This window comes from Anolis carolinensis, chromosome 2 (genome assembly GCF_035594765.1).
Source record: "Anolis carolinensis isolate JA03-04 chromosome 2, rAnoCar3.1.pri, whole genome shotgun sequence".
NCBI classification, from domain to species: domain Eukaryota; kingdom Metazoa; phylum Chordata; class Lepidosauria; order Squamata; family Dactyloidae; genus Anolis; species Anolis carolinensis.
The window spans coordinates 290,318,421-290,331,594 of record NC_085842.1 but is presented as its reverse complement, the minus strand read 5'-3'; the positions used below and the strand labels follow the sequence as shown (position 1 = coordinate 290,331,594).

The 13,174-nt window shown below is 38.1% G+C and overlaps 1 protein-coding gene across 3 annotated transcripts in view; it reads right to left on the bottom strand.

Annotated features, from left to right (window-relative positions):
- Positions 1-2,537: 2,537 nt before the first annotated feature.
- cmya5 (cardiomyopathy associated 5) overlaps positions 2,538-13,174 on the bottom strand; it is an 86,773-nt gene continuing 76,136 nt past the window's right edge. For 2 of the 3 annotated variants that reach the window (XM_008102912.3, XM_008102911.3), the window contains exons 10-13: positions 11,475-11,608; positions 9,494-9,593; positions 8,227-8,400; positions 2,538-3,474 (exon numbers count right to left, since the gene is read on the bottom strand). In XM_008102912.3, the coding sequence (XP_008101119.1) occupies positions 3,222-3,474; positions 8,227-8,400; positions 9,494-9,593; positions 11,475-11,608 (661 nt within the window). In that variant the 3' untranslated portion in view covers positions 2,538-3,221. Of the gene's footprint in view, positions 3,475-8,226; positions 8,401-9,493; positions 9,594-11,474; positions 11,609-13,174 lie in introns of those variants that run through there. The other variant, XR_010003575.1, reaches the window with a different exon arrangement.

The window sequence follows — 13,174 nt, the reverse complement described above, 5'->3', positions numbered from 1 at the left end:
GCCTCTTTGTTAGCAATTCAATGGCACAATGGTATTCTTTTGTCATAAAGAAACACAGGCAGTGAAGCTCCAAAACATCAGCTTGTGGGGTTTCTGATATTTTGGCTGATGTCATTTGTTGATAGTTAATGATGTGTCAATGCATGTTCTTTCTGTGTTCATCATCTATTTTAAAGGTTCTTTTCCCTAAAAAACCAACGGAAATATTTAAAGTAGCCAGCAAGATATCAGGAAAAAATCACGGGAATTGAGATTTTTATGCTCGAGCCTGACAAATAATTGATTTTGCTAATGAAAACTCTTTGTGCTTGATAAAATTAAGCAATGAACTATCAAATGGACAGTAGTAATATTCGAGGCACAATTGATCTGAGTAATCTACATTGAATTCAGGGTAACTTAAACAGTCCAACTTCACTGCATGTATTGGTGAGAATACGTAAGAATATAATGTTACCAGTTGTTAATTTTCTTGCGACTGATAATCCTTTTTAAAAAAATGTCCATACAAAAATATTGACTTACCTATGAAAGTAATAATTGTGGTTTGTATTTTTTCACAGAGTTGTTGCTACATTCATATGCAGAACCCAAATATTTTATATATTTTGGATAGCTTGTAATTTTAAAAGAACACTGAGACGAGTGGGATGTTTGGAATGAAAGTGGCCTCACTTTTCTGTGCTCATGCGCTCTCTAGTTCTACTATGCTCTCTCCACTTCTTCCTTCCTATTAGTAAGCTTTTCTCCTCTCCATTGTCACCAGCTGACTGCCAAGTATATTCTCATTTCAAAATGTGTATGTCACAATATCTATATATATAAATGAGTGATGGCATCACGGCGACCCACAAAACAACAAAATTACAGGCCCCCCAACCTCAGAATTTGACAACACAACCCATCATCCATGCCTCTAGATTGATACAACAAAAAGAAAAGAAAAATAAAGTCCTACTTAGAGGGAGAGCAATAATTGTTTTTATCCAATTGCTGCCACTTAGAAGGCTAAGCTCCGCCCACTTGGTCTCCTAGCAACCCACTCAGCCCAGTGTTAATAAAAGAATAAAAAATAAAATAAATACAAATAATACAATAAAAATAATTAAAAACACTAAAAAATTAATACAATAAAATACTATAACAAAATAACTAAAAATAATACAACAAAATAATAAAATATAATAAATAAAAAAGATAAGTTACAATAAAATTAATTAAAAAAATACAAATAACCTCAAATAAAAATTCCACAACAACTTTTAACCAATACCACCACCACTTTGCCACAGCAACGCGTGGCTGGGCACGGCTAGTATATTTATATACTGCATATGAGGCCCCTAGAAACATAAGAAGTACAAAAAATGCACTATTAAGAACTCATTCTCGAATTGCTTGACTTAAAAGTCTATTTTCCCCCCATGGGGCCTGTCCTCAACATTGGGAACCAGAGTACCCTCTTCCCTTTCTTGAAAAGAGACTACTAGTGATTTGAAGATGAATAGCCTCTATGCCAGTGGCTCACAACCTGTGGGTCCCCAGATATTTTGGCCTTCAACTCCCAGAAATCCTAACAGTTGGGAAACTGGCTGGGAATTGTAGGCCAAAACACCTGGGGACACACAAGTTGAGAACCACTGCTCTATGCTACAAAATTTCTGTACCTAAAGTCTCTTGAATCAGAAAGGAATGGTTCTGTCTCTTAGGCCCCATCTATACTGCCATTTAATCCAATTCAATGCAGTTAATCTGCATTCTGAAATGGGATTATATGGCAGTGTAGATAGGGCCTTAATCAGCTTTTTATTTTCCATCCCAGGATTCATGGATTGCTGAGGTGAGTCCACACCTATTAGAGTTTGCATTTTCCATGAACTTCGGTAGGCTTCAGATGTAGCTGTGCTAGCCTGCTCACATTACTTGCAAACATTTATGAACATTGAAAAAAATAACATTAGTTGGCCCTCCTCTTTTATGGAGATTAGTGGTGCTGGCAGGGTGGTTGAGCACTCACCTGGCTTGGAGGGGATGGGTCAGGACGGCAAGGGAAGGTGTTGTGTGTCATGGTTTGCAAAGGCAATGTATTGTGTGTGTGTTAACTGGAAAATGGAGTGCATGAAGCCAATTGGCTCATCCTGCAAAGACCCCCTTCCCACTGCCCTTGCGCTCCATTCACCACCACTGCTATCAAAACTGCAAATTCTAGGGTCCCATAGGGTACAGCCATGGCTGTTGAAGCAGAATCATAGCATGACATTATATAATATGAAAAGGCACCCTATCACTGACTAATCTGTGATTTCTACTAATAGCAATTTGAAATGCAAGGAAAAGCTACCTATCTTGTATTTTAATTGATTTGTTTTAATAATTGTATAAGATTAGTTCTATTTTAATATTTAACTTTGTACATTTTGTTTGCAGTGCTTTCTAAATGTGAGCTGCTTTGAGTCTGAATTCTGAGGAAAAGGGCAGGGCAATAATAATAATAATAATAATAATAATAATAATAATAATAATACACAACCAGAAGGTAATTTTATACATAACATTTTTACTAATTTGTGCATGAAATAAATTTTGTGTACACGGAACCTTCAGAAAGCAAAAGTGTCACTATTGCAGCCATCTGTATGGACAAATCTGGATTTTGGAGCACTTTGAATTCCTGATTAAAGGATACTCAATCTGTATAAATTTTGTATAAATATGTATAAAATTCAGTGGCCCATTACTGGGATGGACAGGGAAGAGGTCTTATTGAATTCATCTCCTGCTTTGGGAACCTCCCATGGACACCTGGTTGCTGAGACAGGTAATCTTTTGCTTTGATCCAAATACTGTTCTTATGTTCTTAACTTGTTTACAGTTCTGTGAATGTTTGAGGCACATCACTCCAGTGGACAGCAATAGCAAGGATGTGTACTCCTAAAGAGAGCTTCCTTGATTGGCTTTTCAAACATCTTCCCCCAAGAATGAAAACTAACCTGCACAACGGTGCAGGAAAATTGGCACGTAGGTACAGTATCTGTTTGGGGAAGGAAACGATACTAGAGTTCTTGGCTTTGGCCTTTGAATCTCTGAGCACTGATGTGAATTATGGCCAATATAAGAAGATGAGGAAGGCAAAAAAAGACAATCCAAACACATGGTATCAAATTCTGGTATTTTAGGTGTATGGTGGAAGGGGAAGATGATGGCCAAAGCAAAGGCTTAATTTAGCTTTGCTTCACAAACTCGGGTAATTCCATGCCTGTGTGCAAGTTAAGCACTCCTGGCTGCTCCAACACAAAGGCCGGGTGAGCAGGATGGTTGAATTTGTGCCTGATGGCGGATAGGACTTGCCCTCTTTCGGCATTGAAAAATAAAAGTCGTCCAGCATTATAGTCCAGCAGAATGCCAATTCGGTCTGGCTGCTCTGTCACAATGACGTTGCTCATCTCACCGTTGTGTAGCACTTTATACACAAAACTACGAAAAGAGAAGAAAACAAAAAGTAAATAATTTGTAGCGCAGACTGTTACAGATGTTTGTTTTACTGCATTTTCTTTGCCAGCAAATAGAAACACTGAGGACATAAACATCCGTATTGATATTGATAAATATTTTGGTGAAAGTAAACATATTTAGGTATATACTGTGTACCAGTATGAACTACCATATCAGCAGCATTGCTGTTCTCTTTTATTGTAAGGGCATTTCCAGACATCGCTAAAACATGGGGTTAATATGCGAGATAAGCAAACCTGAGACCTCAGAGCAGGTCCCCACACAGACCTGCAGGTCCCGGGCTTTCTTCCCTCGCCATCCTCACAGCCCTTCTGTGTCTTGGGATAAAATGAAGGGTGGACAAGGGACATCTGCCGGAAGTTTTTTAAAAAATCACTCAATTATGCACTGATGCTTATGTGTGCACATGTGAATATTCTAACACAAATATGGAGAGAAACATATACGTATATATGCATCAGCTCATAACAGCAGGAAATTTTCCCTCTTTCCCCAATTGTTTAATTACCTCTCGGCGTCTGCTCTCTTGAAACCAGCTGGAAATCAGTTGTGTCTCCATGGAGCCCGACCAGCTGATCAGCTGTTTCAGGCTTTTTAAAACTGGCACAGCAGTCTCCACAGGGGGGTAAAGAGGGGAATCCCAAACTTTACGTGACTACAGGGCCACACAGTCATGGAAAAATCTACTTTTTTCTTCCAGAACCGGGATAAAAGAGGATATTTTTGAAACAGGATTAACCTCCATTGTTGCGATTGAGTGTGCATTTAGCACAAACGTCATCTGGTGACCCCCTTTTTAACCTAGGAATCTTGATCTTCCAGGATGACTCAGCTATGGTTAACTTCTGGCACAGCCACTCAAAGATTCTTAGAGAGGAGTCGGGGTAAAATAGCACTTTTTATTCATGTTTTCTAATTTTGTGCTGATACTGCACCTCTAATCCCTGCAAAGATGAGGTTCTATTGTACCCTTTTCTATGTCTGGACTACTTGTTCTACTTTTCAGAGATGTCACAATATGTAGATCTTCCTTCTCATTACCATCACCCACCCACTGGGCCAGGAAATTTTCTGACCTTGACATAATTAAACTTTTAGGAAATATGGTTCATTTCAATGACAAGCAAAAACAAAAACAAAAAAACAAAACAAAAAACAAAACAAAAAACAAAAAAAACCCACAACCTTGCAGGTGATCTAGTGGCATCCAGGTTATCTCAATGCAGGTCTACAATCCTTTGAATCTTTGTTGTTTATATTTTTATGGTGGTTAGGTTGAGAAAGAGAAATTGACCTACATCTGACATAACCATTTCAATGGCTGCTTTAAATATGTGGATGAATGAACACTTGGGAATGCAGCCAGAGAAAGCAGTCCCAAACACATACACAGACCCAATCTGCACGCAAATAATTCTGCAAGACTAATGATGCCATCCTCCCACACAGCACTATTGAAAGATTTTGTGAGATAATGTAAGTAATGCACTCTGGAAACTTGAAATGTGCTATATAAAGGTAAGTGCTACTACCGCTATGTTTTATGAAGTTGGCACCCTGAAAGGCAACTTGGCAAGGCATTAATAGTCTACTGCCATGGATGATTGTGATTGTTATACTAAATATCCTGATCAGATTAAGGAGAGCGGAAGAATGAAAAGCACCACGGTGTAACCTTATCTGTCAAAGTAAAGGACAGAGTATATCATTAGAGCTCTGTTTCCAACACCAATCATCCAGAGTTCCTGAGCCCTGGATTCACTCCAAAAGAACATGCCTCTCTCTCCCGACACTGTCACCCACTAAATCATCTGCATGACCTCGAGTGAAGCCACTATGGTAGAAATATATCCTATATACAGAAAAATTAGATGAGGGAAAGGACAAGTGTCTTGTGGCTGGAGTATTACTTACCGCTACAAATTCTAGAGGTTCAAATTTCTGCTCCTATTTCAGTTAATGAAAGTTGTACCAGACAGAAAAGGAAGAGTGTGATCTTGTTGGGAACACAGATGAGCAAATCTCGGGAGCTCCATTTTACACTGGCTTTGCATTTTCCACTTGTTGTTTTGTTCAGCTTCTCATTGGATTGTAGTTGTGTGTGTGTGTGTGTTTTTAATACAAACCAAACTACATAGATATATTTTCATGCCTTTCCCTCCAAAATGTACATATTCAAATGTACACATTTTGTCTACTGAAGAAAGCACTTTTGTTTGCATTTTCCCAGATGCATACATTTTTGTATACAATTACAAATATACACATTTTATGTATCCTTTTCCCATCTTACACTTTCCGGCAAACCTTTCTTTTCTTATGCTTTGAAAGAGATTGATTTTCACGTTCAAGTTACAGCTTTGAAGTTAGTGAGTTCACACTGAACTTCTCACCCATTCTGAGTTATGGAATCCTATTTGCGCCATTGTGACAGACCCATGGCAAGGAATCCATACAGCATTCCAATCCAGAAGTTACCCTGGATCCATTTGGGGGTCTTGATCAAGCAAATGGCATTTAACCTTAGTACAGTTATAATGGCCCCCTTCCCAGAGATGTTGCAAAGGTTGGTACTTCATGGGTCTAATAGTAGATCTATTTGTTTGTAGAGAAATATTTCTGGCAGAATTGCAGTGCACATTGAAAGGGTGGTATGCTGTACATACAGAGCTTAGGAAAGTTACTTTTTTGAATACATTTCTCAGTTTCCCCCAGACAGCATGGTTACTGGCCATGATGGCTGAAGGATTCAGGGAACTATTGTCAGAAAAGGGAACATTTAAACCATTTTAATAGTTTTTGGTGGTTTCATATCATTGTAACTATACACTTTTCACATTGCTATGTTTAATTCTGTTTTAGTGGTTCAAATGTTGTAGGTTTTAGTTTATAAATTGCATTGTTTTTAGCACTGTTAGCTACTTTTAATTTCCTTTGAGAGAGGAAAGCAGAATATTAAAACTACTACTACTGATAATAATAATTCTAGACTCTGCCTAGAGCCTAGAAGGTGTTCACACACCTTTACAGCTATTATTTGAAGGACAATAATTTTAGGTTATATCTTAAAGGAAGGAACTGGCAAAACCACTTCTGAGAAACTTATCAGACCACTTCTTTGGACCATGTTATTCCATTTGAAATCTGCTCTTGTCACTCCCGTGAAGCAAAGTGATTGTTGATGCTCTCTATTGTGGTTTTGCCATATTGCATTTATTTGCACATTTAAATCCACATTAAAGGCATCTTTACTTATGCTACCCCATCCTTCATTTCATTATTGGTTTGTCTGTTTTATTGTAATAACACCATGTTGGCACAGTGATACATCATGCTATAACATTATGATGATATAGCAGCAAAATAAGAAAATAAATAAATAAATCAAAAGCCTGGGTTAAGAGGGGCTGAAGCATACTACAAAAGTAATATTTCTTGCCTAAGCACCTGAAGTGGCTTCTGTGTCAGAGACTTTCTTGGGAATCCTTAAGGGATGGATAACTTGGCCACGTTGCTCCCAATAATGGATAATTCATGGAATTCTGGTTACTGAATTATTGTGAGAAAAGGGAGTCATTAACAGATTATTTCCAGTATTTAAAATCTACATGTTCAACAGCCCTACCATGTAACAATGTCTAGAGAGCAATGATGTTGAGGCAAAGGCAGGAGTGCTGCATTGCTATGACAGTATAACAGCATGGTGTGATAAAACCCTATGTATTCCTTTACCTAAGAAAATGCTGTGAAATTCACCAGATTGTCATAACTCAACAGAGGACTTGAAGGCACATGTACACATATCTTTCTCACTATTCGCTTACAACAATATCTATTGTAACAGCTCTGCTTGTGAAATACCTGTAGTCGTTTTTGTGGAATTAATAGGTGAGGTTTTCAAATCTTTAGGACATAGGATTGCCCTTGGAATTGGTTTTGTAAACACTCATTATAATCTAAAGGAGATCTTGAAATTGAAATTAATGTTATCTGGAAGAATGTCCTTAGCCATTACCCATAATGCCATTAATGTTGTTATACATTATCTATATTTGTTGGGTTTTAAAATTATCTCTATTTGTCTTCTGTTGACATCCTTGTTATTCTGATCTTAATTCCTGTTATTTGTACTGTTTCTTTATTTCAGCTATTTCTCTTCATATAAATGGAAGCCTGAAACTTTTGACCTCGAGTAGGCTGAATGGGCTCATATGAAGTTGACACTTCCCACTTTGTGATTTAATGGTAGCTATTTTTATCTACTGATGTTTCTAAAATTGTATTGTTTTGATTTTATGTTATATGTGTTGACAGGGGTGGCTGTTATAATTTTATGTGACTTGTTTTATACTTATGTACCGTTTTTTACCTGCTGTATGTTATATGTGCACCCTGGAATGCCTTTGTAATCAGGCCCGAGTCCCTTCCGGGAGATGGTGGTGGGATATAAATAAAGATGATGATGATTATATATTTTAGCACATTATATTCATTTTTCTACACTCTCTACTTTTGGTACTTCTGGTGTTATATGTGTAAACACTGCTCATGAATACCATTTAAACAACAATAGTCTAGTGGTCTACAAAGAAAAAACAAGACACAAAAAGAAAAAGTGATATGGAGCCGAAGGATATCTGGGAAACCCAAACCAATTTTTTTTCTTAGAAAGGGCATATAATTTCTCAACTAGAATGGACTTCCTTTCCTTACCTTTCTTTACTAGAATGATGCAAGCACCAGGAAACATTGTTCTGTCCCATGATACTGTCATGTGAAGGAGAGGAGTAACAGATCCCAACCTTGAAAGCTGCACAGCCATTCACAGTGGTTTCCCAGTAATGCCATCCTTGAGCAGGCAAGAGCTCTCCTAATACAGGTGAGCAGCTACACACAGAGATGGGAGAGGCAAGGTTAGAGTCTCAATATATTGGCCAACGTCAAACAAAACCTTAATACACAGACACACGAAAAACCTGACATGAATAAGGGATTTCATCCCTTTCAAAAGCAGTCAGCATTCTTTTACATTTAAAGAGTTTTCAGAGAAGCAGCTGTGTTAGTCCTTTGCAGCATTAAAGGAAGAAGGAAAGAGAAATGACTGCAGCAGTACCTTTGAGACTCTGTATTTGCCTTCAAGTTACTGGTTGACTTATTTATAAAATTTGTAAATATATAAATTTATAAAATTCATAGGGGGTTCTTAGACAAGGAATACTCAAAGGTGTTTTTGCCTGTTCCTTCCTCTGAAATATAGCCTACAGCACTTGGTTTTCATTGTCAGTCTCCCATCTAAGTACCATCCAGGAATGGTCATGCTTAGCTTCTAAGATCAGATGGGATCTGCTGTCTTTATGGTACAGCTACACCCAGGAAATTAATTCCTTAAAGCTACATTTCTAATGAAACACTCCATTGGAATGAAGAGAAAATACTATGTTATACGGTTTCTTCTTCTGTTAGCCTTTAAGACTAACTAGTTTTTATTTTAGTATGAGCTTTCGTGGATATGAACCCATTTCTTCAGATGCAATACACTGTGATATTAAAGCCTCAGGTTATACAGTAGATTTATTTATACAGCTGTGGAAATGGAATTGGGCGTAATAGAATCCAGAAAGATGCAAGTCATGTCCCTTCCCCTAAATGCATCTAAACTGACATTTGTTCATGATCCAACATTTATTGTCAACATCAAAAATAAGACTTTCCTTCAGTTAAGCATTGTAAGCAGGCAGCCTAGTGGCCTTATTTTAATAAGGTCCAGTAGAAGAAGACAAATCTGAAAACACACAGTACCGTGAACTAAAAGAAATGGAAAAGAAAATGCACACATACTAATCTCTATCCTTGTATTTTTTTAAAAAAAAACATCTGTAATTAACCCTTTATGGCTGGCCTATAATACTCCTTGCTTCATGTTGAGAATAATGGTAAATAATTACCATTACAATGGTAAGTAAATATGAGTAGCCCTTACTTGGGGAGTTCTGTATCCTCAGGAAAGCATATCATGGTTCCATTTGGAGACACTTGCAAGGCAGGATGAGCTGTTTCTTTCATTATGTGAAATCTAGTTCCTATTGAGATTCACAGGAAAGAAATAAACATCACTTCAGAGATGATTGCAATGTCAGTTTGTAGTGAATCATATAAATCTTAATTACAAAAATCCCAGTCAATGAAACAATGCCCTTCACAATTGACTTGAAAGCATTCAAATTTCCTTTTGAAATGAAGGAGAATGCCACTTTTTGCATTTAACAATGTTCTAGGTCAAATATCTGTAGGCAGTGAATGCTACTGTCTAGACACAGGGCACAAGAGGACTAAGGGAGGAAAAGCTGCTACTCTATTGTAGTCTTCCTCTTCATGAGACTCATCCAATGACTTTGTATGAGATGTTTTTCTTAGACGGGGGGGGGGGGGGGGAGTGGCTCTCTTGATGTCAATGAACTGCAACTCCCATCAGCCTACTTGCCAGGTACGAAATCCACATTGAACTGAATTATATGGCAGTGTGGACACAGATAATCCAGTTGAAAGCAGATATTGTGGATTATCTGCCTTGATATTCTGGGTTATATGGCTGTGGGGAAGGGCCCTAGGTTGCATTTTGCCATTCCAGGCTCTAAGGTAAAGATCTCATTTGAACTTGGTACACTTTGGCATTGGAACATTGCCATTTGACAGTGGTGCAAAGGTTTTAGTCTTCTTTATGTTGTTGGACTGCAGTTCCCATTAAGATGGATTCATCATTGGCAATACCAGCTTGGACAACTCAGAGTTGCAGTCCAACAACGTCTGGAAGAACACAAATTGCATACACACAAATCATGCATAAACATGCATGATTCCTAAGCACTGAATCTACACTTAAAGCACTATCACATTGCACTGTTATAGTGCTACTATTCCATTTTAATTGCCATGGCTGCATCCAATGAAATTCTGTGGTTGTAATTTAGTGAGGCTCAGGGACTCTGGTTGAGAATCCTAAATACCTCTCTTAAACTGCAAATCCCAGGATTCCATAGGACTCTACTATTGATTTATTTATTTACCACACTTGTACCCCGCCTTTCTCACCAATCCCAATGGGGACTCAGGGAGGCATTACAAAGGTACCTTCCCAGCGGTACCTATTGATCTACTCACATTTGCATTTTTTCGAACTGCTAGGTTGGCAGAAGCTGGACAAAACTGCTGGAGCTCACCCTACTCCTTGGATTTGAACCGCTGACCTTTTGGTCAGTGAGTTCAGCAGCTCAGTGGTTTAATCTGCTGCACCACCGAGGGCCCATATTATATTAATAACTTTGTTTAATAAGTGACAAGGGACCAAATATTTCCAGAAGAGTAACATATCATTTGATATAACATGTGCCTGTTTGTCCTGTCTGAATCTGTACCTATGTGTTTTGCCTTATATGATGGAAAAGCGTTTCTCTCTGTGCATGTATGGGTGGGAGGATGTAGGTCATACTTGTTAAACAAAAACCCAGAGAAAAATGTAATCATGTATCGTTCACTCATTCATCTATTCACACACAATGCAGCCGATCCAAGCAGGCAAGGTTATGGTTTTAACATGTGATTTGATTTGTGTATATTTTCTCCTTGAATTGTTCTAGAGAGCGGAGAAACTTTACTGCACAGTGTCTTTTCTGTGTCATAAATGTACATTGGTAGTTCAGTGTTGTGTACAGTCTACACATCTGCTTTCAAGGTCTTCCTTGCTCTTGTTGCATGTGCCTTGCATTGTACGGACATGGTTGCAAACGCAAAGTACTGTACAATGCAGTCTATTTTTTCTTAATCACATTTTCATAAAACCCAATAAGAAGGAAGGTCATATCAGAGTTGGGCTTTCCCAAGTCTGAATGCACTGAACATTTGCTGAAGTCAAACACACAAACATTTTCTCCAAAACTCACACTGGTTGGAGAGTATTTATCTACCTTTTGTTGAGATGAGAGCAGCTTCACTCTGGTCACTCGTTCCAAAGACATTCACTGCTCTCACGTAGAAAAAATAATTTACATTGGATTCTAGGTGAACTTTCACTTCAGGTCGCTTAATGCCCGCTAGAGATCTGGAAAAAAAAAGCAACAATATCCATGACTGTTTTTTCCTTTGAAAAAAATCATCCCATTTCTCAGGCTGTTTTTGTCTTCTAACAGGAAAACAGATAAAGAGTTTCACAGAGGAAAAGAAGTTGCTAAATGTGGATTTTTTTTTAGAAAATACATGTTCTTGATACAAATGCATGACATTTAACACAGCAAAAAAGAAAAAAAAACATATAATGGAAAGGAAATCAAATCTATATTGCAATGTAATCCCTGGGTCCCTGGGTTGGTCCTGGTCCCTTTTGAGGTTCCAGGAAAAAGGGGAAAAACCAGTTGTAGCCAATGGTCATGAATATGGTACCAATCCTTGACACACTGGAAACAAAAATAGCAATTAACCTTGACATCAGATGGCCCAAAAACACTGCTGTACAGCATTTCTATATATAATAGAAGTACAGTCAGCCCCCCCCCCCACATTTGCAGGTTTACTTTTGTAATTTTGATTATTTGCAGATTTGATTAAAACATTATTTCTAGGGATCTCTAGGTCTTCCAGTATGTCTTTTTCACTGGAAGTTGACTATAGAGTCCCACTGGAGGACCCAGGGATTCCCAGAGGGGTGTTTTGAGGTTTAAAAAGTGTTTTTTATTTGTGATTTCCTCACTTTTGCTAGAATTCTATGTCCTTAACCCCAGCAAGTGGGAGAGCTGACTATAATTATCCAGAGTGCAATTCCTTAATTTAATGTACATCAGGCAAGAGATTATTTCCACAAGGATGTGTTTGCTGCAAGGAGTGGTGGTGTCATGAAATCTGGAGACTCAACAGTCCTCCCAAGAAGAGATCTTGTTGATCTTCTTCCCATGCTAGCCTAAATCAAGTAGTTCCATTACCAGCGACAGTTGATTGCACCCATGGGAATCCAGTGATGAATCTCCCTTGTGCTTTGCTCTTAACTTTAAAGTATCTCTCCAAAATCACCGTCGGACAAGACATATCCTGGTCCTTGTTTTCTCTCTCTCTCCATTTTTACTATGATAAAATGAATGAAAGAAATAAACTGTTTCTAAGTCTATAAAATATTTACAGTGGCCCTGGAGATGTATTTCGGGGATCATTTGTTGTGTTGTGTCCAGGGTTAATCACAACAATTTAACAAGGCCACCATCCGTGATAGAGAAATCTCTGTGATAAAAGGAATCTCTGGGTGATGGCGGTGGTCAATGCCTCCTTGGAACAAGGCAAAGTTCCAGCTTGCCTGAAGGATATTTTGGGATATTCCAAAATCCTATAAACCTACTTGATCTGAAGGAAATACTGAGAAAAAAGAAAAATGTGTGTCCACAACAAGCCTAACAGAACCCATTTATGTCATCTCAGCACACTTAAAAACCAATGCCTTATTTAAACCTTAGAAGCTGTTCTTTCACCAGCCTTCCACCAGGTAGCAGTAGAAACTGAAGAATGAGAAGCAGTTAAAGCTTTTCTGTTCATTTCTTTCTTTTTAAAAGAATTACACCTTGTTCACAATCCTCTTTTGCATTCCTTTTGCTGAACAATCACAAGCTACAGTTCTGCATCACAG